Source organism: Diadema setosum, chromosome 20, assembly GCF_964275005.1.
Source record: "Diadema setosum chromosome 20, eeDiaSeto1, whole genome shotgun sequence".
Lineage (NCBI taxonomy): Eukaryota > Metazoa > Echinodermata > Echinoidea > Diadematoida > Diadematidae > Diadema > Diadema setosum.
Genome location: NC_092704.1, coordinates 28,850,032 through 28,875,878, shown reverse-complemented (window position 1 = coordinate 28,875,878; position 25,847 = coordinate 28,850,032). Strand labels below are relative to the sequence as shown.

Here is a 25,847-nt window from a genome sequence, read left to right as displayed (position 1 = left end):
TTAAACCGAGTTAATATTGACTATAAGCATACCAAAAGACTCCGTATGGTGTTTGTCAATCACTTTCAAGAATTTGTTTTCATTTTATATTGCAGGATTAAAATCAATGCTTAGGAAATTGTAGGCAAATTTGATGTTACAGTACGTTGTCGAATGTTGCTATTATAAGCTGACGGTTTTGAATCATCTTACCCTGTGTTGTCTGATACCAGCTGTTCGTTGAATAATCTACGAAAAGAATAAGAAACCAGACAAATTGAATCCTGAGATCCTCTCCATCACACAGTTCATAATAGGGCAATGAATTTATTAGCAATTAAGCACCCGATGTACGTCTTCCTTGGGTACTCTCTCTGAAACATTAATAAGGGGACGCCCAAGTCAATTTTTTAGCCAATTACGAATAAGACTTATAGCTGCAAAAACCTCAATATTAAGCGACAGCTAGAAAAAAAGAAGAAGAAAGCAACATATGAAAAAAAATATTATAAAATGTATTTTAATAGTAGGTCAATGTTATATGAAATATAAACTATATATGCGTGTTTATAAGTATGTTTATGAATATCAATTTTCAAAAGTTCAAATAAATCAGAATGGGACGGAAAAGAACACAGTTTACTGACTTAATATTTAACAGTATAATATAGGAAATTAACACCTACCGCAGTTGTATTCATCGCTGCCATCCCCGCAGTTGGGGTATCCATTGCATCGATAATAGTCTGATATACATGACCCATCGTAACATTGGAACTGCCAACTATAACAGGACTGATATCCTACGAAAAGAATCATCATAAAAAGTTTCAAAATTCAATCGCTTATCATTCGTATGAAAAGGAAAGGAGAACTGTTTCTTATGTTATTGTAGCATACATCAGTCGAAATGCCACATCTGATAGCCACACACAAAAAAAAAAGGAAAAAGGAAAGAACGCGTTTTTTGCCTCACGTTATTTATCCAAAAAGACTTGAATTTGCTTATGAATGCGGTTGAATATACAGCATTAGCACCGCACCGGAAACGGATGTAATTCTGTCAGCAGTCAAAGATAATGAGTATGTTCTTTCAGGAAACATCAACTTGACAGTGTATACGTAAAGAGATAAAAATATGTAAAACATCACGATTCAAGTTATTTCATCTACAGAAGTGGTCAATTCGATTTTCCTGACGAGCATATACCAATGACAGGTGGAGTAGATTTCCCTCTGAATGTTATTCGTGCCGAATTCCTACTATAGGAACTCTGGCAGTCTTTAGAATGCCTTTTATCTTATCATAATGAATTTTATTTTGATATCTATTTTATCCACCTATGCTGCATGGTACCAACACTTTAAGGATTCAACACTTCGGAACGGACAGTTCCCTCAAAGTTCAGAGATGTGATCTACCAATATAGTTGTATTTAACGATTTAACGTAATAGGCCTATATAATATATGAACAAACGCAAACAGAAGAAAACTGACCAGAAATGAATATAATTTATTGATGGAAAAATGAGCAAAGAAACTGGGATTCCATCGGGATTCGAACCCGAGACCTCCGGATTGCTAGCCCGGTGCTCTACCGACTGAGTTATAGAGGGATAGAAAGCTCCAGTTCAGTGTTCGTCCCAGAAACCCTTAATTCTAAATGCTCGAATGGTCAGAATCTATAGCAATGTGTTTGTGTGTTGAGAATTAAGGGTTTCTGGGACAAACACTGAACTAGGGCTTTCTATAGCTCAGTCGGTAGAGCACCGATCTAGCAATCCGGATATCTCGGGTTCAAATCCCAATGTAAACCCATTTTCTTTGTTCATTTTTCCATCAATGTAATATATATTCGTAACATTTTTCTTTCTTTTTTTTTTGAACTACAAAAATAGTGTGTTATGGGTTTTTCATCGCATTCACTGAATCAATTTAATTTACAGTTTATAAAACGTGTTAAAACAAAATACCAGAGGGTCAGTGCTCCAAGTGTTATCTTCTCTGTGATAAGAAGACAGCTGGCATGGACAGAATTTTCAACGAGGTACTTCTTAACATTAAAAATGATAATCTTACCAGGTGTAGACTGATACCACGAATTGGTTGAGAAATCTAGTTGGTGAAAAAAAAAGAAGAAGTAAAGCAAGATGTTAACTTAAAACAAAATGGAATTCTCATATATTAATAAATCCCCCAGTTGACTATACCTTTACTAATTGGCCTAAACGTCATTTGGGCAAATTCAAAATCATCATACCAGGCTTATAGAAGATTGCTTAATGTCGGTTGCCAATTAACAAAATAAATCAAAATGATAATTTCTATGATGAGCACAGACAAAATGCAAGCACAGAGTACTGGTTTTAGGACCGTACAAACTTGGTAGCCCTTTGATGTTCTCAAAACGAAAACACCGATGACAAAAAAAAAAAAAAAAAAAAAAGTTGTAGTTTACGAGGGGTGAACTTACCACAGTGGTTTTCATCACTGTTATCGGCACAGTCGACGATTCCATCACACTCCCAGCTGCCCGGGATGCAGGTACCGTTGTTACATTGAAATTCATTTGAAGCACATCCTAAATGTAACGAAATATTTCAAATACAAGCGGTGCTTATTTTCATGTGCATTCCCAAGTTTAGTGAAGAAAAAATCACATACATCTATTTCTTGTGAACACAATAGTTGCTGACTGCAGTTTTTTTTTTTTCTGTATGACTCTTTTAACCATTTTTTTTTCATTCGGTTTTCTTTTTCGGATTTCACAATCAACAATCAAGGGTTCTCAATGAATCCCTCCCTTTTTGTGTTTTATTTTGTAACACCCCAGAATTTGAAAATCTAGCAATGGATAACATTTCATTTCACTCTGAAATTATTTTTCTCTCTCGTATGATATAACTGAGGTTTTGTTATGCGCTGTTAATTTGAATCGCGCACTGAATTGCAAATAAAATGAAACATCTTGTAACGTTATGTTCTGATTAAACAAACAATGAAATATGTCATTGAAATTGAATCTGAATAAAAGAAATTGACTGTTTGCGGAGGATATCGAATTGACTTAGGACAGGCTGAATAGAGCGATGTATAACAAATTACGCAAATAAATGTTTACCGTGAAATAACAAAATTGTATTCAATTTTTAAAAAAATAACAAAGTCTGGGTGTGAATCAAAAACAAATTACTCAACAATTTACATTTTGTTTAATTCTCATGACATCTGGCACGGCTGTTCTCCCTGTTCTTTATCTACCAATTATTTCTGAATAGGGACAACAGGTATATGTTATTTTCTGCATAGCTCATACATCCTTATAGCAGTCATTTCAACCTCGATGACTAAAATGAGGTTTTTCTCATGCACGTATTCTCTTTGTTTTGCTTGTCACGAGTACATGATAGGGTTATATTGTCATATACCTTGTTGGCAGGAGCCCTGGGAAAGCACGATGTCATCTATGGCGATATCACCTGTGTAGCTACTCCCACTTACACCTTCCATGGTTATGTAGAATGGCTGGGTGTAATTGTCGATGTTGACCTGCATTGATGATAAATAATAAAAATAAGACGTGATGCTACATGTTCTATCTCATGATAGTGTATTGCAGTCATAACAGGGTGTGATACATGCATAATTGTAAATCCATTCCATCTCATAAGGAACCACTTCTAATTCTCTATGATATGGAAAATGTGAATAAGGCCGTTTGCCGCGAGTTTCCAATGTCCCCTCAGACTTAACACAGGACCTAATAGAAATCCTGTTGTTAATGGGTCAGAGAGGACGAAACATGACAAGACAGCTTGTTTTTTGTTTTTTTTGTGTGTTTTTTTTTTTTGCTTTTTATTAACCCTAGGATCTTCATCTCCACCAGTCAATACCTTCTACCTTTCTTTTCCTGAATCCTTGTTATCACATGACTTCAATTTTCCTTTTCATCTATTTCTCATAACTTACAGGGGAGATGGGGGGAGATGGGTGAACGAGAGGTTAAATAGATGATATTCTGGAATTGAGGAAATGTGTAATAACGGGTTTTAAAACAGCTTACGTGTGTGTCGGTGTGTGTGTGTGTGTGTGAGCGAGTGTATGCCGCTGCTCATGCGTGTGTGTGCGTGTGCATGTGTATGTTCGTGGGGGTGTTTGTGTATGTATATTTATGTAAATTACATATTTTCTTATTTATAGCATTCAAGACATCGTCCGTGCAATGCTTTTGTTTGCCTGTTTGTTACTATCATTATACATGTGTAATACATGCTATTTGTTGGGTTTTTTTTTCCTTCTTTGTTGTCATGCCAGTGGAAGGCGAATTTCTATATTTTGAACATGTTCAGTAGGGTTCCTTGTGTCACATTGTATCCTTGTAACACGCGGATAACCAAACAAGAGATGTGCATTATGTTAACCATGTTAACAGCGGTTTCAAGCAAATAATGACAACTGTTTTCTTTTTTTTTTTTGTGAAATACTTACATATCGTATCTAATAATTGCTCTCCTCTCTCTCTCTCTCTCTCTCCCTCTCTCTCACGCTCTCTCAGATACAATTATCTGAGGGTTTCAATAGTGTTGACCAAAACTTGATACTACATCTTCTTCCATACATTCATTCATTAACATTAGTCTTGAGAAACATACACGTATATAATTATCATAACTTACCTGTGCTTCATTCCACATGTTGCCGACTTGTCCAGTAAGTAAAAACAGCAAATCGCCTCCACTCGCTGTACTTGATGCTGACTTGTAGACCTTCAGTGAATTGATTGTGCTACCGTACATATGGTACCAAAATGTCAGGCACTGGGGCCCATAGCGAAACTGGGCGGGGCTCGTTAAGCGTGCTACTTGTCCGGAATAACGTGGAGAAGATGTCTCGATGTACATGTAATATCCGTCTAAAAGGAAAAGTACATGTAACAAAAAAAAAAGTAAATGCACAAACAAGCAAGGTAAGAACAGGATATTCGGTTGCAGTCCCGAAGTTCGTCATTCGGAAGGTTCGTTGATCCGATAATACATATAAGGTTCTTTATTTCGAGGGTTCTTTATTCCGAAGTTTCATTAATCTGACAAAAAGAAATGAGGTTGGTAAAGTTCCAAAGTTTCGTCAGTACCGCCCTTTGTTTTGATTAAAAAATCTTATTTCCATTTTCAGAAGAACGAACCTTCGGAATAATGAACCTTATATAATTAACTAATTTTCGGTTGATCGAATCTTCTGAATAACGAACCTAATTTCGTTTTCAAATTAAAGAACTATTCGAATAAAGAATATCATCCAGATAATTATACACAAATCTCATGAGATACATGTACACAGTGAAGGCGATATTATCGATAAAAACATAACTTGTACGTGCAATTGACGAAGACAGAAGAAATCTCGTTTCCAAGACTTTCAATAGCAGCTTTTTTCCACTTCGTTGAAACTCTGTCCTTCTACCAGTGAAAGGTACAGACAACATAACACAAAGGAAAGGAGACAACATCCGAGCGTTCTTCAGAAGGAGAGAGAGAGAGAGAGAGGAAAAAACACCATTACTTACGGTATGGTGCTGTGCAATGCAAATGAGGCTTAAAGGGATGGTATAGTTTTTTGTTGGGACCCACCTTTTATTACGATCACTTCTTTTTGGAATATACCATTTCACAACAAATTTTCATCAAATCATTTATACATAGTGTAAGATATGAAAGATCATGTATAGTTCTAAGAGGAATTCGAAGTTTATATGATGAATATATCTCTTGGATTGGCCGAGATATCTAAAAACAAAGTGGTCCTAATAAACGAGGGGTCCCACCTTTTATCAGGACCACAACCAAAACTATACCACCCCTAAAGGCAATAGATACTGTGAGTGCTTACAGCCGGTTGTATGGTCCCCGCTTGGCCCGGTGCTTGACGATGAAGTACTACCACTATGACGGGTCCAGTCAAAGTCATCATAATATGATTGCTGCCAACCACAAATGCCGTTTTCAAAGTCGCAGTCAAAGTTGTTTGGTCCTGAGAGATAACAGCGTGGTGCGATAATGGTTAGACATTTTGTTTATCTTTTTTTTTTTATATTTCATTCAAGGTTTAATGTATCTCCATTTTGTTCCCTTGGGCAATCCGTATATAGAATGATCTCCTCATTCCTCCTTTCATAAAACTATTTTTAAAACATGTCATGCAGTGTATTTATAGGAGATCACGCGACTTTGTTTAAATAAAAGTTTCAACTGCCAAAATTCTGTTGGAAATATATTTGTAGTATTCTCTGAACGTTTTGTAAAAATCTGCATCATGAAGGTAATTTACGTGAAGAAGTTATAAACATGTCCATCCCAACAAATTTACCAAGAGTGGACTACTCTCTCTCAAGAAAACCCAAAACAAAACAAAACAAAACAAAAACGAATCTTTTTATAGGGGCAATATAGAGTACTGTGTATAATACACTCTGATTTCTACTCAGCAATATTGGGAAGTAATAATGCTATAATGATCCGTGAGACAGGATAGAATGTACAAGATAGGAACATTGCTGGTTGGGGCAAAAAAGCCCATTATTTATTGCGTACCTTGTGTTGTATATGCAGGATAATATGCTGTATAACCCCCTGCAAAGAAAATGAAACAAAAGATATGATGAGGAAGATCACTAAAGCATGAGGAACTACAGGAAATAGCTTTAGATGTATGACGCGTACGTTAAAACGACGCAACTCTCGTGTCGGCTGTCTAGCACATGTACAGAACACCTTTTTGGCCTAATTAGAGTCGTCTTTAAGCATTTTGAGTTTGGCTCAAATCAGGTGAAGTCATAAAACGTGGCATGTTGTTGGGGATTTTTTCACGATACAATGATATCAGTCCCAATCGGAATTTAAATTAGATGAAGAGGTGACGTCCCAAGCAAGTCTTCAATAATGGTGCGCACACAAAATTTCACTAATGAAAAGGACAAACTATAATTATTATTGAAGAAAACGCAGCCCGATATTCGAACAACAATCATGATTAGAAAATCTTCTGACCAAAGTTTGTATAATATTCCGAATGTGCAGACGCGATATCACACACACACACACACATACAAACGCAAAACGTGACCAATTTATCAAACAAAGTCACAGACAGCCTCATACCTAACTTGGGTTTCGAAAAATATTTTGTATCATTCGTTAGTAAATTTATCATTTTATGAGTTCGTTTATATTCGTTGCGTATATCTATGTATTTCGTCTACGTGGATATAGAGAGCAAATGTTTAACTGCACGTCCACAATTCGTCTGGTCAAATATGTCACAACTTCCGCCCTGAAAAGACTGCGAGTAAACAATGTAACTATACTTATAAGATATACATTATCAAAATTATTAAAAAAAAAAGCAGCTAAGTTGTAACGCTTGTTGATAGCTAATGAAGACTTCGGTGTAATACTGACAGAAAAACAAGTGGATGACTGGGAAAAGCTCTCTCTGAATAAAAAGTAATCTCATCGCATGGCAGTCCAATTAAAAGCTCAGTTACAGAGTTTATTTTCTGACGCAAGTTTTGACAAAATCGTACATTGAGGGATTTTCCTCGGAATTGTTTATCATGTCTGCTTTTTAGTAACAGTTAAGAAGACTGAAGTTGTATACAGAAAGCATAATGATATCTGGAAGATGATCTTAAAATCGCAGTTTTATTTGCAAAATTAGAGAGTGCTGCAAAATCTAGTTGCCCCATACAATTTGCAGATTTTTCCTCTTTTTTTTTCGTTGCTTAATGTTTTACGAGGAACAATGAAAAGAAATTTCAAACTGCTACAGGTTTAACGCATAGAAAGAAAATTTCATAAGAATTCGAAGTGACGGACAAACACGTTGCGACATGAGGCACTTTCCCAAATTTATCAAAAGACGGATCCGAAATTTCCTTTTCTCTTACAAAAAAGAAATTCAACCGTATAAACTATTTGATCTGCACTCTTGAGAAAAATATGTTCAACTTTGAACCTTTATGTGGGACACAATGGGAAACCTTCAAGGGTGCAATTTTGCACCTTTCCAGCCATGCAGAAAGGTGCAACGTTGCACTTTTCATGTCCGTATTGCTGCTACAATAAAATGTGTCACACGTAAAAGTATACAAAGTTGAACCTTTTTTTCTTCTTAGAGTGTATGAAGAACTTGTAAAGTTAATCGAATGAGATGCACTTACAGCACTGGGCGACTGTCATGAGGAGCACTAGTGCAGGCAAGGTCGAAGCCATGGCGCCGATTCTGCCTATTCGTACTTGACAAATCCAGTTGACGAAGTCTCCACGGTAGGAAACTCAGTTGGAATGGCAGGGCAAAACCGTCGACATTTATAGACAGTCGGATCGTCATAATCAATATTCTTTTCGTCAGCTCTTTTAGGGCACGAGACTACTTCTCCCAGTCAAAGCAATTGATTGACCAAAATTGACTTTTAGAAGTGCCTACAAAATAAATCAATGTGGTGAAAACTGTTTTTTCTGAAATTATGTAGGAGGCCTAGAACTTCGAAAGACAAACATGAATGTCGAGCAGGTGCTGCGTAGTTTATCTTTTACAACAAGATTAACTTTGTCTCGTTGAACTAACATTTCGTTATAGGAACAGCATTATAAGATTTCGATCGGTGAAAACTCGATCCAGTTGTTCTCCGACAAGTCAGTGTTTTATTTCACCGCACGTTTAAACAACAATCAACAAACTGGTACAATTTCTTATGAGTCCCGCCGTCTTTGTTTATTCTGCAAGCCAACGTTTCTTGTTATAGTAAAACGTTTTTAATCATTTCCTAAGATATATTGATCAGTCCACTAATATATGACGCCGAATATCGATACGAATCAATTAATACAAGCGGAAACCGAGTCTTCTGGAATCAATACTTTTGCATGATTTACACTTAATAATCTGCATGCTTTGTAATCATGCGGCTCTGATTGTAAACACAGCTGTGAACGTCAAAAAAGTAATACACAAAGTTTGCCTTTAAAGGAAACCAAAACCCCCAAAAATATGAATTTAGATAGAGTAAAAGTAGCAATATCAGTAGATCATTATCAGCTGAAGTTTGAAGAATATCGGACAGTCGATTCAAAAGTTATGATTCTTTTCAATATAAATTGCTACAGAATTGCTACAGATTGCTACAGAAGGATCAGACTTCTACATTTCATGACGTCATTTTTGACAGCGATGTAAAGAAAAATATCACGAAAATTCCACAAAAAATGAAGAATATCGGACAGTCGATTCAAAACTTATGATTCTTTTCAATATAAATTGCTACAGAATTGCTACAGATTGCTACAGAAGGATCAGACTTCTACATTTCATGACGTCATTTTTGACAGCGATATAAAGAAAAATATCAGGAAAATTCCACAAGAATTAATATTTCACGGAAAGTTGCATTCCATCGACAAGCTAACATAATTATGCGAAGGGTAATGTTATTCCCTCTGGTTGCTGAAAGAGGTAAGCCAAGTGCTGTTTCACAATGCTAAAAAGTAAAAAAAAAAAATGTCGAATTTTCTTTATGTTTTTCTATGTATTTTTTTGTGATAATGATGTCAAAAACCGTAGTAGTATCCCTGTCCAGCGATGACTGCGAAACTTTAAAAATTCTAACTTTTGATCGGAATGTTCAATTTTCTTCAAACTTTCACTGATGAGATCAACTAATATTGCTGCTTTCACTCAATCCACATTCAAAATTTTATATTTGGGTTTTGGTTTCCTTTAAAGGACAACTTCACCTTCATTAACATAAGGATTGAGAGAATGTAGCAATATTAGTAGAACACATCATTGAAAGTTTGAGGAAAATCGGACAATCCGTTCAAAAGTTATGAATTTTTGAAGTTTTTGTGAAATCAGGAAATATAAAGAGAATTTTACAAAATTTCATCTTTTGAAAAAAAGTACACATTCCCTTGACTCGTTACTGACATTATGTTATGGGTAATATTATTCCCCGTGCCTTTAGAAAGAGGCAAGTCAAGTGCTCTTTTATTATGCGAAAAAAAGTGAAAATATGTTGAATTTTCTTTACATTTTCTTTATACTGTTGTACTCATGTGACATCACTAGCCTTAGTAGTCTCCTCAGCCAGCGGTTCCAACACAAAAAAAAAATTTAAAAATTCATAACTTTTGCATCGATTGTCCAATTTTCCTCAAACTTTCACTGATCTGTTCTACTGATATTGCTGCATTTTCTCAATCCTCATGTTTATGAAGGTTAACTTGTTCTTTAAATGTGACAGTTTGTTACTCAGCAACTGTCAGCAAGTCACATTATTAATTCACCTGACACAATGACTGAGTCAAAGGCTCAAGTGAGCAAATGCGATTATTCATCTTCCGTCCGTCCGTCCGTCCGTCCGTCCGTCCGTCATCCGTTTTCCGCCAAATTTGCACTTCATCTTCGTCTCGGAACCCAGATCATGGAATTTCACCAAACTTCGCAGGTAGAATCCGTAGGGTAGTATAGGATCTAAAATTGTTCAAAAAAAAGCACAATGCCCCTGGCCCGTTGGGGGGGGGGGGGGGCTCCAAAGTCTCGAAATTAAGTAATCTTCAACAGTTTTCTTCTCTATGTAGAACCAGAAGTGATAGAGCTTTCCAAGTCAATAGTGCTTGAAGTATCAAAGTAGACCTACATTGGTGACTATCAGTATCAAGTTTGCTCATGGCGGACCCCCCCCCCCCCCAGGGGGAGGGGGAGAGGGGAGCAAGTTTAAGGTCAATTTTTACATCTTCATCTCTTACTTGAAAACTTGGGAGCTGTAGGTCAAATTTTCACCAAACTTCACTCCAAAAAATCCCGGGTCAGAACTGACCCGGAACTGGGTCCGTAGGGGTCACCGTTCCGGGTAAAAAATGACTTGGAATTTGGTCATGAAGACCCGGAATGGGGTCACCCTGACCCGATACATGACTCTGGATGGGGTCATATCTGACCCCATTCCTTGTCATTTCTGACCCGGAACGGTGTGTGACCCCAATGGACCCAGTTCCGGGTCAGTTCTGACCCGAGATTTTTTAGAGTGTTGGCAGGTATTACGACTGGGGTGATGAAAGTCGTACAAACTAATGGCCACCCTGCCCCACCTGGGGTACCCAGTGGGCAGATCCCTAAAATTAGGGAACCTTCCAAAAGAAATCTTCTTCTATAAGACTCTAAATGATAGAGCTAAAATGTTGTAATTAAGAATATTTGTGATCGCAGTTTGAAGCTTGTTCCTGTCAGATCCATGGGGTAGGCCTACCCCCGCGTTGAGGTCCAGTGGTCCGTTTTCCTCTTCTCCTAGAAAATTATGTATGTTAGATTTTGGCACCGAACCTGATGTCATCACTAATAATGATAATATAATATACATTTTCTACAAAAAAAATGGGTACCATGCCCACGCACTCCCACTCCAGAAAGATGTTCTAAATTATACATGTATCATCTTTATAAGAAAAAATGAAAAAAAAAATCTTCTACACAACCAGAAATGCAACTAGAGTGTATACTTTCGATTTTGTTTATGGCAGATCGATGGGCGGCCCCTTGTTTGTTTTCCAAGTTGATCTTCTATTTGAAAAAGTGGGCAAACAATTATTACATCAAGCTTGGCAGGTATTATCACAAATGTAAAGAATTTATGTAAAAATTGACGCCATGCTCCCCCAGTGGCCATGAAAGCTTCTTGTTACATTCTTTATGTGCCCAGGAACTCAGTCTTACTTGCCAGATTTTTTCCATCAGCATTCACTCACCCAATCAAACTTGACCGGTGATAAAGATAGTGCGAAGTGTTGTATACATCCGTGCAACAAGAAGCCCATGGTGGCACAATAGGGATTAGGGAGATTATGTAATCTCTATCCATTGACAATGAGTTTCCAGATAATTTCTATGCCATAATCAGTAAAGGAATCACTCCACCGTTCGTGCCATAATCAGTGATAATCGGTGAACAAAGCACAATTGAACTCATTTTCAGAGTCTTTATTTTTTTTTATAACAACAGAATGACACGGCTCTAGTTTTCCTTTTTTTTTCATGTGTTTCATAGCAAACACACACTTCAACTTAACAGATAATGATCTCAACTAAAGTGGAGAGAAACCTCGCACCATCTGTCTATGATTATGTTCAATCATATCAAAACCTTCCGATGCTCATGATACATTCTACATGCTGAAGGAGCTTAAAATTACCTGAATGCAAAATGACCTCGAAAGTTTGTCCACCATAATTATACGGATATACTTTCCGTTATCTTATCGCTATCTCTAGCTCTGGTAGAAATTATCATTCTTCTTGAAACATTTTAGTTGATTTGTATGAGGAAAATACGAGTAAAATGAAATAAATGAAATCACATTATTATTATTAAATTATCACATTATTGCAATAATTAGCTTGTGACTTAAACTGATTGACGGAACAATATTGATGCGGTAACTCAAAGCGCCTCAATCCTAAATTTTCGTGAAACTCTGGTCTTTATCTCTCGCAATCGAAAAATAATTGCAGTGTGCGTCACCCTTATTTCTGATATATGGTATTTCACCCCATTGTTGGAAGCAATGGGTTTACCGCATGCTGTATGACAATGAATCTTCTGAAGATATGAGTATACCGGTATTCATAAAAACAACATAACCTTTCAATTGACTATTCGCTCCAATTTTCAATACTCAGAAAGCTATTTAAGTCTAACAATTTTCCAAATTAGCATCTATTATTTTTCTGCATGAATCATGTTATCCAAATAAGGATTACGAATTGCTGCTGTGCAATATTTTTGTTCTCATAATAATCTGGAAAAGAGCCTAGGCCTTCATCGTATCAACGTTAGTTTGGAACCATTTTGTTGAATGTTGTGTGCATGAATAGCGTGTGTGTGTGTGTGTGTGTGCGTGTGTGTGTGTATGCGTGTGTGTGTATGTTCGTGTTAGTCATGTGGAAATGTGCATGTGTATTTTTCACCTCTCTGTCGTTCCCGCCCAAAGGATTGCATTCTTTGTTTTTTTTTTTTTTTGTTATAGTTAAATTGTAATCTCATATCGTTATCATGATGGCCTGCGAGGCAAGCAGAATAAGCATGTAAGACAGAAGGGGGAGCAAGAAAATTGTATGGGCATTTATATATGATGTCAAGCATATCATTCCAAGTTTACTTAAAGCTCCATAACTCATAGTTTATTAATACTTTGGAGTAACAGGTGTAACTGTACAGCTCTCAGAGAGAGAGAGAAAGAAGGTAAGGGGAGGGGAAAGAGAAAGAGGGTCACGTTTCCCTGAAGTTCGTAAACGTTAAATCATTAACCTTTCAACATCTTTAATAAAGGATTACGTATTATTAATCCTATATACTCTTGGACGAAGGGCCTCTTATTTGCTCTTGATTATACAGAGTGACGCAAGGCCGGAATTATATGACTTAGAACAACTTATCCTAAAGACGAGTGAAAGTGATGTAGTTCTAATAGGCCCTATCTGCCGAAAGACTAAGGCAAGCCTCGTAGGCTAAGAAAACGTTGTTGACACATCATGGAATATGCAGGCCTACACACACACACACACAAAAAAAAAAAAAAAATCTGAGTCAAATGACTCATTTGCGTGAGTTTTCAGTTTGTCCGTGTGGTGACACACTTTTGCCGAATATTGAGTCTTTTTACTCACGCTTACTGAGTCACTTGACTCAGTAGAGAAACAGCCGAGTCACACAGCTGAGTCAAATGACTCATTTGCGTGAGTCTTCAGTTTGTCCGTGTGGTGACACACTTTTGTCGAATATTGAGTCTTTTTACTCACTAAAGTCATTAAATGAGTCAAGTGACTCACTGTGTGAGAATCGAAACGCAAAATGATCATATGATTGAAAGGTCTCTTGTTCAGCATGCTGATTCCAGTCACTGACCTACGCATGCAGCACGACGGTAGATGGAGTAGGGAATCAGATCCTATATCTTGCGGTAGCCTATAATCCTATTCCTAACCTATTCCTAACCTATTCCTAACTTATTCCTAATACCTAACTACATATCACAAGACAATGCTTCTAATGTATACCCATGTCGTAAAATTGTATTTATGTATGTGGTTACTGTTTTGAAATAGATTATCTATTCATTTATTCAAGACTTCTGATAACAGAGCTGAATATTTCATAAATTGTATGAAATTATAAATATCTAAAAATCAAATACAATTAAATACAATTTACCATCCGCGACAAAATCAGAAATACATTTCAGAAAATATTTTCTGAAAAAAAAATAGTTAATTCTTTTGCTTGAAGTTATTACATGATCGATTATAATCGACTCATTGGACTCGCACGTCACATAAAATGAGTCGGTTTACTCATTTATAACAGTTACTGAGTCAAATAGAGATGATGCAATATGAGTCATCGATTTCGTGACTCATTATTGTAATTCCGTGTGAGTCATTTTACTCCTTAGATTCGATAAAACGAGTCTTTTTACTCAGAAGAACTTAAAAGATGTGTCACAACAGCAATGACTCAGAAGATTTGACCTAAAATGAGTCAACTGACTCGGGTAATTTTTTGTGTGTATATGGAATTATGCACTTTGTAATACACCTGTAGATCCTACTAGTAATGTAACATAATACATTATGAGTATCATAGTCGATTACATAAGAGGTCTGTCCATTATCTACAGTGTTACGAGCTACATAGGGCATATTGCCTATTGCCTATTACATAACAATAGGCCTACTGGTGTGTAGTATTGGAGAACCGTAGGCTAACTTCGTAGACCTATTTACCATGCCCCAGTCACATAAACATCCCGGATCACCCCGGACCACCCCGGACCATCCCGGACCACCCCGGATCTGATTCGGGTGATCCGGGGAGAGATCCGTGTTAACGCCTTGGACATCCTTGGACATCCGCCTATGTCCGCGTAGATCCGGGGACATCCGGGAGGCCAACACGGCAACTTTTAGAGGTTAAAAACATCCGGCGTCGGGGACTGCCGTGTTGGCAGAGAAATCCGGGGTGGTCCGTGTGGCTGCCGTGTAGCTGCCGTGTTGATCCTTGTAGACGCCGCGCTCTGTGGGATCCCGCCTTGTCCGCGCAGCTGCCCTGTTGACAATACCGTGTGTCGGTCCTACATAGTCATACCAACGCTGCGCTCGTCGACACTCCGTCGAAGTCGGAACTATCCCGGATCTCCCCGGATCACCGTGTAGTAAGAGCATCCGTGTTTATACCAAGTGACTGGGGCATAGCTTCGAATTCTCTCGTCGCTTTTAATAGGCAGATAAAAATACAGTGATGGTCTGGAAGCAAAACTAACTACAAGTGTACTGTACCTGACAGACTGGGACACCGTAACTGTTCTCTTTTTTATTTTACAACGTATGAACATAAACATAAACTAAACTACTGTTGCAGAAGTGGACCTGACGTAGGTGGCCACGTAGGTAAGGTTTTGATAATGTTTTTTGCCTTGTGTATGCTCAGAAGTGTTTATTGAAGCGGAACGAGTCATAGGGATAAATGTTGTTCGCCACGTTATGCTCATTGATAAGTCCCGCCTATACCTATCTGTGTTTGTTCTCATCTTCTGAACGTATAATGTGTAGACTCTACTCTAGTACAGTAGTCTAGGCCTTCGGCTACGATTCGTACGAATACGAATGATGTGTACATCGTGTGTATACGATGTGTACATATGTCAGGAAAGACCTCTAACAGTTAACGTTAATTTAGGACCACCAAGACAGTGCTTCTCATACTCAATCAGTGGAGCTCTCGTACACTGGTACATGTGTAGGTGGGCCGCGATGTCTTCCCAAAATGAAAATAAAACCAAATATCCATTCGATCCTAGATTAGCATGATTAAAAAAAAAACCGGTGTAAATTTATCATCATAGGCCTAGACATAGATCCTATAAAAAACTAGGGTAGACACAACAAGTCTAGATTGTACTCCATAACATTAAACAACATTAAATTTATTAAATTAATGACTGTTGCTGGGCCCCGTTTTATCAAAAGATAAAATCGATTTTGAATTTCCTAACCACACAGGCTGCCATAGACGTTGGTTACAGTTGAAATCATCTATATGTATCATCAATTTTAACTCCTCATAAAACAGAGCCCAGGCCCCAGGGCCTCAAAAGAAAAACAAAATGTAAATTAGGAGCCAAAACAAAGTGGGCATGCACTATGATGCAGGGGGTTGAAAAGCGCAGCTCTAACAGTGTTAGAAATCTAGTTGGAAAAGTTGTAAATAGAACCTTCGCTTCTGTACATAGATTCTACATAGGCCTACTATTGAGGAGAAGGATATTCCGATTACTGTTTTTCTTTAATTATGTCTTTGAATATCACAATTATTACCCTCGTCATTTAATCCAGAACTGTGGAACTGTAAGCTCATGACTGCATGAACAAGGTTGAAAGAAGGTAGGTCATACTCCTAGATGGACGATGGTTTGTTGGTAGCTATGCTATTATACGCAAAATTGTGTAGTAGGGCTATTATACTAGAGTAGTATGCAATTCTAGGAAGACAAGCATGCATGGAAACTATGCAGTAGTGATGTGAGAGGGATGCACGCTAACTATTTTTGTATCATCTATAGGTGTATGTGTTGTCTATATTTTATTATACAAATGTACCAGAATGCATGCTCCACAATCATTGACACTGCCTATTATTGTGATAATGTGTCATCTCGAAGATTTTGTTTGTTGTCTTCTGTTATTTTTTATCTCTTTTTTAAGTACTTTTTCCTCTTCTTTTCTCCTTTTTGTTCTTCTTTTGTTGTGTGACTTGGGAATGGTTATTGTCCCACTTCCAATTATAGTCAATACAGGCATTTACAAAGTACATGTATTAAATAGCGTTCTCTCTGTACATTTATAATTTTTCCTCTTTTTTTTTCATTTAGACCTAATTTTGCTTTAGGTGCAGTAAATTATTTTCAGAATAGTCAATATTTACATGGATGAAAATTTGATATTTGCAGTGTAAGACCAGCTCTCATCACACAAGCTATTTTCATCATCTTCATGTACATGACTGGTTTGTGTGGTAGCAGTGCTCAATAAAACCATGAGCCAAGAAATTGCTTAGGTTTGTTTGAAATCAATGTTTCAGGCATTTGAGATGCTGAAGTTGCTACTAATGATGAAATATGGTGTACCACTTTCTTTCCTATGCAGAGCAGGTGAACCACGCTGCATCACCAGCTACACTCATCATCCTTGGGGGGAAAAAAAAGAAGGAATTGATTATGGATCTTTATTCATATTTCATCAACTTCGAAAACTGTGATCCGAAGCCTGTCACGTGTTGTACCTAGATCATCAGTAAGGAAACACAATTCTAACTCGACATGGAAGGGAATTCAGACACTACCGCTGAAAGGGTTGAACCATCACAGTCCGAGACCAGGGAGGGTCAGTGGACCTTTTCTGCAGTGCCCAGAAAGCTGTCCAGCGAAGAAGAGCGTAGGTTGGCAGCGGACACTCAGTGTATCCCAGAGTTCAAACGGAACAAACTAGAGGTTGAGGCGCGAAAAAACTGGGACTTATTTTACAAGAGGAATTCGACAAACTTCTTCAAAGACCGGCATTGGACCACCAGGGAGTTTGAGGAACTAATTGCAGCTGCAAATTCATCAGTAAGCGTAGGTAGAGTTTTCTTGTAGAATGCCACCAACCAGGATTTCAAATAAGCTGAAACCATGAGGTTTTGTCTCTGGGAAATAGCAGTAATGTTGTGACTGTAAAATTTGTGAATATATACACTCATACTTTTTGACTTTGGTTTCTTAGGAAACATATGTCATCAGATATTCGCGTGTAATAGAAACGTTGTACACAATTCTTCTCAATGGATGATTTTTTTCTCTCTCTCTCTTTTATTAGAAGGATATAATGTACCATTAGGCATGAAACCTTCAATTTCCAGCCCTGGAAACTATAACTGCATATTAAGGAATATATTTAAATGTATACTTATACGTGTATACTCCATAGGTTTTATTGCTGGACAAAGCATCATGTTGTCCACTAGCAGGATAAGCATACTGCAGCTCAGCACATGATGACTTTCACTCCAAAGCTGAAATTGGCCATGATAAGTGCCCACACTTTCATTTGGAAAAATATCCAAATATGTGAAAGTTAAAAGTGTCATGCATATGGGCCCATACGAGGTTTGTATAGTTTGCTTGGAGTAGAAAACATGACTCAATGCCTGACCTCTTTTTCACCGAGATAGTTGCTTGTGAAGGAAAAAAGGTCTCGCTCCAAAGTCATCCCAAGTCTGCCATGGCTACTTTTCAACATTTTTCTCAAAAATATATTTTACCAAACATATTGTCGTAGTGTTAACTAGCCTGTTCATACAATTAGTAGCCATACGGATATGAAAAGTAATGATGTTATCTCATAAAATATTTGTTTTTTATTTGTTTTGTTGCTTGTTTTACTTTATGTTGCCATGGTAGACGGAGCAGGGAAACCCGAAACTGACTTCTCTCCTAGAGGTTGGATGTGGTGTCGGCAACACTGTATACCCACTGAAGAGTGCCAACCCAGGCCTCTTCATCCACTGCTGCGACTTCTCACCAAGAGCCGTTCAATTTGTAAAGGTGATTCTACTGTTGGGGTACCACAGTTGCTTTTTGAAGGGAATCCACAGGTGTGACAGGCAGAAATATTGCAAAGCCAACTGAAGGACCTTCAGAATCATAGAGGGTTTTGTGCTGCATTTGTTTTCAAATTTAAAAAATAATTATTTTAAAAATCACTGTTTAACTCCTGCCATGCCTAGCATCTTTTCGAGAGTTAACCCTAACTAGGCCGGGCTATTTAGGTAATGATACGGCTGGAGGGGGGCCTCCCAGGCCCCCCCCCCCTCCAGATCTCGGCCGTGGACCGCGCGATCGCGACGAAAATTGGCACACACATTGCCTATGATGTAATCTAAAGTACCGTGAAGTTAATTTTTGTTAAAGTTATCATTTATGCTAAATTATGCTAATTTATGCGTAATGATGCAAGAAATCAGACAATTTGGTATAAATCACTAAATAAAGCTCAAAACAGGCACATTTTTTGTGTAAATATTCTTTTTAGTGTCCTTAGCAAATGTAAGAGAAAAAATTGTGTAATCAGAAAAAATTTCATAAGTATTTTATTGGTTTTTTTAATTTCTTATGTATTTCTCTGTTTTGTTTTTACTTTATGTTTTTCATTGTTTTTTCGATGAAATTTGTCCGTGACATTGTTCCGAACAAGAAAATATGTTATTTATTGATTTTACTCAATAAAACCCCAAAATAATCATGCTTTTATGAAATTTGCCTGTAAACACTGTTTGCATTGAAATTGTACACGAATTCACTTTTTTTAGCAATTTTGGGTCTGACATGCACATGCATATCTATGCGCAACTTCGGAACCGTGCGCCCGGGCATCACAAATTTGGTGTTAAAAGATGCAGGAGACTCGAAAGAAAAAAGTCATGAAACGTTACGGCGATAGCTTTTCGCGATAGCGATACATAGTGCGAAACGTAGAAGGGGGGCCTCAGAGGCCCCCCCCCCCCCCGGCCTAGTTATGGTTAACAGAAATACTGTAGATCCTTTGACAGAATACCAATTTATTATGGTTTAAGTCTGTGCTTCTCAACCTTTTTCGACTCGAGGCCCACTTTGGCCCCTACAAAGTCTTTTGAATGCCAGCTACAGGACGTGTTGAGTGAATACAAATCGTTTTTATATTAGTTTGGGAAGACATTGCAGCCCTCCTGCGAGAACTTTGTGGCCCACTGGTTGAGAAGCACTGGTTTAAGTGTTCTATTGAAAGCAGTGGGGATCGAAACTGACTTAGCTTAAAAGTCCTTACAAGTGGATATGCTTCCACAGCAGCTTGAACGCTAATAACATAAGAGACGATACATGTTTCAGTGGGAGCCTGAATCTCTGTCTGCAGCCTTAGTTTGTAACATGCAGGGGCACTATTGTATTATAATGGACTGCATGGTATCACTGAACTTTCGTCGTTATATTGGGTATCTCATATACAGTATATCACCAATAAGAACAAAAGAATATGAGAGATAATGGAGCCTCGGAACCTACAGTGTACAAAATTACCCAAACGTATTGTGTTTATCGCTATATCCCACCTCGTTATAGAGAGGTTCCACTGTATTTTGTTGAAAGGTCAACATATCGCGACTGATAACTCAACCATACGAAATAATGTGATATACGTATGTACACGTACGTGTAGATGATGACTGTTGTTGATTGTCAGTTCCAGTGTGAAGTTAAATTGATTGGGTGTAATGTAGGTTAGGAGTTAACTGCAGTAGTAGGGGTTATGCTGGTTATGTTAGCTCTTTTTTGTTGTGGTGTAAACCCCCTGTGTGTCACATTATTCGTAGACAGCAAAGAAGTCATGCTTTGGGAAAATATTTTGTTTTTCTAGTCAATGTAACTTTTATATATTTCTGTTACCCTGGACATGTAATCATAACATAGAAAAGAAAAAATGCCAAGCTTTGCTTTGATGTAACTTGCATGATGCAGTCTCTAATACTCTACTATTGAGGCATGACTTTTGCACACAAAACAGTGACAGAAACTTTTATAATGTACTCACAAATCCAGTAGGATGCACTTCTTGATATTTGATTACCACATAAAATGCGAACTTTATGTGATAGGAATGGAATCATGAGAAAGGCTGTCAGCTGTCATTGTACTGTGGCTTTTGGCGATTTATCCATCGTATAGGGTGGGTTTGTGTGTTTGAGCAGAATATTTATTTTATATGCATGTATTATAGAATATACAAACTTGGCATGCCGTTGCCGGAGTCAGACATGCGAACGTGGCGCATAAAGACTTAAGAACCACAATTGTCAATGTTGTGGAAAGACACTATATTAGGGAGAAAAACAGCTCTCTGTTTTGTTTTTGCTATCATATTTACAGGAACATCCAGATTATGATGCCACGCGCGTGAATGCATTCCAGTGTGACATCACCAGTGAAGAACTGACCAATCATGTGAAGTCAGAGGTAGTCGACCTAGTAACCATGTTCTTTGTGCTGTCTGCTATCCATCCAGACAAGATGGTGCAGTCATTAAAAAACATCTTCGAGGTATGTTGTCACAGCTTCTGCAAGCTACATTTTATGCAGAATTGATGATACTGTAAAAGTGGTTTCTTTCGCCTACAGATACTTTCGCAGTTTCCATCGGTGCTGACTTTTTCGCGTGTGTTTAAATTCGCAGTCAGCAAAATCTGTGAATTCACAGTCCGCAAAAACTGTTTAATTTTGCACATCAAAACCCAAACTATAATCCAATTATTCTTTTATTTATTAAATAGAAATTAAAATGAAATGCAGGCTTACCTGAAATCCCGTCTCTTGAGTACTTAATAACATGCTTGACCTACATTGCACGGTATCGCTGTGTGTGTGTTGACCATCAATACACTTAATGCGCGGATTCTTGTGTGTGCATGTGCGCAATAGTATTGTAACAAGCGGCGAGTTCAAAACATTTTCGCGTGATGTTAATTTCGCGGTTCAACCACAAAGCACGAAAAGCGCGAAAATATAACCACCGCGAAAGAAACCACTTTTACAGTACTAAGTAGTGACCACTGACCAATGCTGGCTGATGGCCGGAGTGGACAAGTGCACATGGCCACGTCCCCATAAAGTGGGAGATGGAGCTGCTTTGGGGGAGTGTGAATTTAAAAGGTCCATTAAATGTGGTCCATCTTTCACAGAGGTCAACTTGAAATGACAAAAATTCCGGCACGAAAATAAAGACAATGCACTTCACTATTGCTAGGTTGAGTTTCAAAACAAGCAAGCAAAAAGTTTCAAGTTAATTTGATAAATTATCCCATACCAGTAACTTGTGCACCAATTTCGTCTTGTTTGTCTTTTTTCTTTCTTTTTTTTTTGGGGGGGGGGGTGCAGGGTTGGTTGGTTGGTTGGTTGTTTTTTACTTGTTCATGTTCTGCCATAATGCAAAGACTGCTTCTTGGATAATGATATGGTGAAAGAATTTTCAGCTAATGGAATTTCAGATGAGCTGATGTGAAAATGGTACAGCATAATACATGTGATGATATCACATACTACGCACACACACACACACACACACATACACACACAAACACACTAAAACTAATCGAACCTGTATTAACTCAAATGTTACATCTAACTCACTTTCATTTTTGTTGATTTTCATGTAGTCATTTCATAAAACAAATAAGGCACTTGACGCTGTTGTGCGGAATGTAAATGCAGTAAACCCTCAGTAATTTTTTACATGGTGTGCACTGTGCCATCACAGCAAGCTTGCTAGTGCAAAGAGGCAGCACTAATCTCAAGATACAGTACCTTGTATGTGTGCTCTGTCTGCATTTACACTCACACAGTTCTATGATATGATATTTGCTCCTGCAACAATTGCTCCCATGAAACATCTGCACGCTAGGCCAAACATAAATTCTACCCACAAACATAGTCCTAATCCTCACATCAAACTGCACATAAAACCCAATACGACCCTAACCCTAGCGCGATATGTCCGTGGAGAATGTGAGACCAGAGCAATTATCGCAAGAGCAAAAGTCGTGTCACGAACTAACACAGGCTGGACCATGCATTATTTGTTTATATGATAATACATGCATTATTGCAACAAAGGTCCTCCGTCCTGATGGCCTGGTGCTGTTCAGAGATTAATTACGGACTGTACGACCATGCCATGCTTCGCTTCAGCAAAGGACACAAGATCAGTGACCATTTCTATGTGAGGCAAGACGGCACGCGAGCATACTACTTCACTACAGGTGTGGGCATGTCATTTGCTATTCAAAGTACCTTTCTCCATCCCCCCCCCCCCCCCCCATAGCAGCAATATGTGCGTATAACAGTAACGTGTGCTTAAGTGACACAGCAATATCCACATGAAGGGGTATAAGATGTCTACCAGTCAAATCGGTTACTCCTCCCATTCATTGGGTAGCTTTTGTAGCACAAGGAAGCAGTTTCTGTGAATGTCGTAGATTTTTTTGTACCTCTTCATCAGTCGTTGAATTAACTTTTTTTTGTATGCCCTGACAAACTTTGAATGTAAGAACTTCTGCAAAGAATGCTATATCTCATGTTAAGAAAGTCTAATTTGAGCACAGCTGTACCTTGGTAATTTGTGTGTTGTTTTTTAATTGACTGACAAGAGAATGTGTAGTTTTGAAAGGTCAATGATCTTCTGTTCCTATAATATCTTCACACAGAATATCTCAGGGACATCTTTCACCAGGCTGGTTTTGATGAGGTGGTCAATGAGTACGTCTACAGGGAGACGGTGAATAAGAAGGAAGGTCTTTCGGTCCCGAGGGTGTTCGTCCAGAGCAAATTTCGAAAGCGGACAGAAAAGTCGTGACAAATCAGACAATCTAGACTGTAGAATGTGGAGTGGAACATTGAAGTTCACCTTTCTGTGCTTTGTTTGAAGGAGAAGTATCCCAAACATGCATGTGGATCCCGAGAATGCAGAAAGATTTAATAGTGAAACAGTCTGTGAAAGTTCAAGGAATTGGTTCATATGTTCTGAGGTTTTGATAATTTCAAAGTACCTTCTCTTTAGTTCTGTTAAAACAAAAGAAGTAAAAAGAAAAAAATGGGGGGCACGTGTGCCCCCTTTAATTTTGTAAAGGCGCCCCCTTTTATGGAATTCCTGGATCTGCTTCTAATAAACATAAATATCTACAGTGTATGTACATGCCTGTGTTATATGAACTCATTTTGCAACTACAGTGAAAACTCGGCATAGCGAGGTCCTTGGGACCAAGACAATATGTTTTTATATCAGATATTTCGTTATATCTTTAGTCAATAAATGATACAAAACAAAGAAAATAATTTCATTGGGACCAGATAAATTAGTTTGTTATATCAGGCATTTTGTTATATCGTATCTCTTTTAGTATATCGAGTTTCCACTGTACCTCTTCATATAAACTTTTTATATTTATCTGTGAACAAGTGAACACTCCTGGTGATGTTGATATCATACACGTTTCCAGTCAGTCCGCAGCACCCGATAATTCGCTCGTATTTATTCAACTCGTATGCAAGTCCGCTCTAGGCTTGCATACGTAATAAGCTGCGTAAGGGGATTTTGTCCTTGGGCTTTCGGCAACAAAAATACATTATGTTCACAAATTTGGTATCAAATTCAAGGAAAATATGTAATTTATCGTCACATGTTACTCAAATTATTGTAAATGAAAAATATCATAGCGTAATTTGAGCTTGAAAAATGATGAAAAAAGTAATTCGTGCAGTACACGTTCAAGACGTCAAAAAAATATCAAATTCACCTTGCGTCTCAATGAAAATGCTTTATTTGGTAGTTCATCTCCTAATCTTTGTATCCATGTAAATATCTTGACAATTTGTTGCTTAATCCAGTCAGGAACCAGTAAAATATACATCGATGTCAGTGCTGATCAGCTTGAAACCGTGTAATCTCAAGAGTAAGCTCTCTCATTGGACAGCGCTTGCATTCAGCGCTTGCATTACGTCATTACGCTGCTACATAACGGTTTCATGCCACTTGCGGTTTCTTGGCACGCGTGTAGTTCAAGCGCTGAATGCAAGCACTGTCCAATCAGAGAGCTCTTATCGCGCCACTGTTGACTTTGTGTGGAGCGTACTTCCGGCTTAGGAGTGAATTTTACAGACATTTCAAAACGGAAAAACTAGTATAAATCATGCTTGCGTCTCCTTGACTCCAATATATGATGAGCATCTAAGTTTCCTCTCTACGAAAAAGCCAAAATCAGAAACAACAGTTTCTTAATCCGGTCAGGAACCAAAAAAGAACTTTAGACGACAAAATCTTCCGTGAAAAGCAGGTAAAATTTACGCAAATTCAACTGATTATTTAGTCATGATAAGATCCGATGTTATACCCAAATTTAGTATCAAAATAAAGATCTAAGACTGGAGAACAATTTACCGTGACTTGTAGCCATGACAAATGTATGTACAAGTCGCTACACTGTGAAAACCAAAGCCCTATCAAAGTCTCGCAAAATCTCGCTCGACGAGACACCTTTCGAACGCAAAGATCGTCAACGAGAGTGCTGAATAAATCTTGCTGGATCGGCTCATTAGCATACGTGCTGCGGACTGACTGTTCCAGAGAATGTGACCTTCCCTGTTGTAATTGATTAGATAGTTCATGGAAACAGAGTGTGCTAAATGCTTGCCAGAGAAGATGATCACTACAGTACAACCATTCAACCAGAGATAGGGTAAATGTCAATCTCAATGAAGACCTCCGAGCTACCATAGCCATACTCTGAAGAGCTAAATACATGTACATGTACTGAATATACAGTGCACTCACTTTACGAATAACTGGAATATGAAGTGTCAAATCTTAATCATACGTAAAGGCATGCGTAACTTTACGAACAGCATTATGAAACAAGGCCCAAGTTTGAGACAAAATTAATCTGGAGACAAATGAAGAAAAAGAAGCACATCAAAACACAAGGTGAAATTTTATGTACAAGTTTCCACATTTATTCAACTTGTGTACATTGTATACACTGTACACAGTATATACCTTACCATTACGACTGACCTTTAAGGAGCTGTTCATATCATAAAAGACTCTGGAGCAAATGTTCGTGAATGATTCATTTTGATAGCGAGAGATCTGTGATCCAGTAAATTGCTAATGAATGCCTCGCCCATATAATTCAGTGTCGGCAAT

General features: G+C 37.9%; 2 protein-coding genes across 2 annotated transcripts in view; one reads left to right on the top strand and one right to left on the bottom strand.

Moving 5' to 3' along the window:
• Positions 1-8,248, bottom strand: part of LOC140243579 (MAM and LDL-receptor class A domain-containing protein 2-like) — a 46,551-nt gene extending 38,303 nt beyond the window's left edge. The window contains exons 1-9 of the mRNA XM_072323246.1: positions 8,197-8,248; positions 6,569-6,607; positions 5,868-6,008; positions 4,658-4,893; positions 3,410-3,530; positions 2,455-2,562; positions 2,061-2,096; positions 666-782; positions 193-228 (exon numbers count right to left, since the gene is read on the bottom strand). Of these exons, the coding sequence (XP_072179347.1) occupies positions 193-228; positions 666-782; positions 2,061-2,096; positions 2,455-2,562; positions 3,410-3,530; positions 4,658-4,893; positions 5,868-6,008; positions 6,569-6,607; positions 8,197-8,248 (886 nt within the window). The remainder of the gene's footprint in view (positions 1-192; positions 229-665; positions 783-2,060; positions 2,097-2,454; positions 2,563-3,409; positions 3,531-4,657; positions 4,894-5,867; positions 6,009-6,568; positions 6,608-8,196) is intronic.
• A 7,098-nt stretch (positions 8,249-15,346) lies between these two features.
• LOC140243662 (tRNA N(3)-cytidine methyltransferase METTL6-like) lies at positions 15,347-24,248 on the top strand. Its single transcript, XM_072323327.1, is given in 8 exon segments — positions 15,347-15,476; positions 16,422-16,469; positions 17,232-17,692; positions 18,524-18,667; positions 21,023-21,193; positions 22,763-22,801; positions 22,803-22,908; positions 23,353-24,248. Coding segments are annotated over 6 exon segments (897 nt in total). The 5' UTR covers positions 15,347-15,476; positions 16,422-16,469; positions 17,232-17,404; the 3' UTR covers positions 23,502-24,248.
• Positions 24,249-25,847: the final 1,599 nt, after the last annotated feature.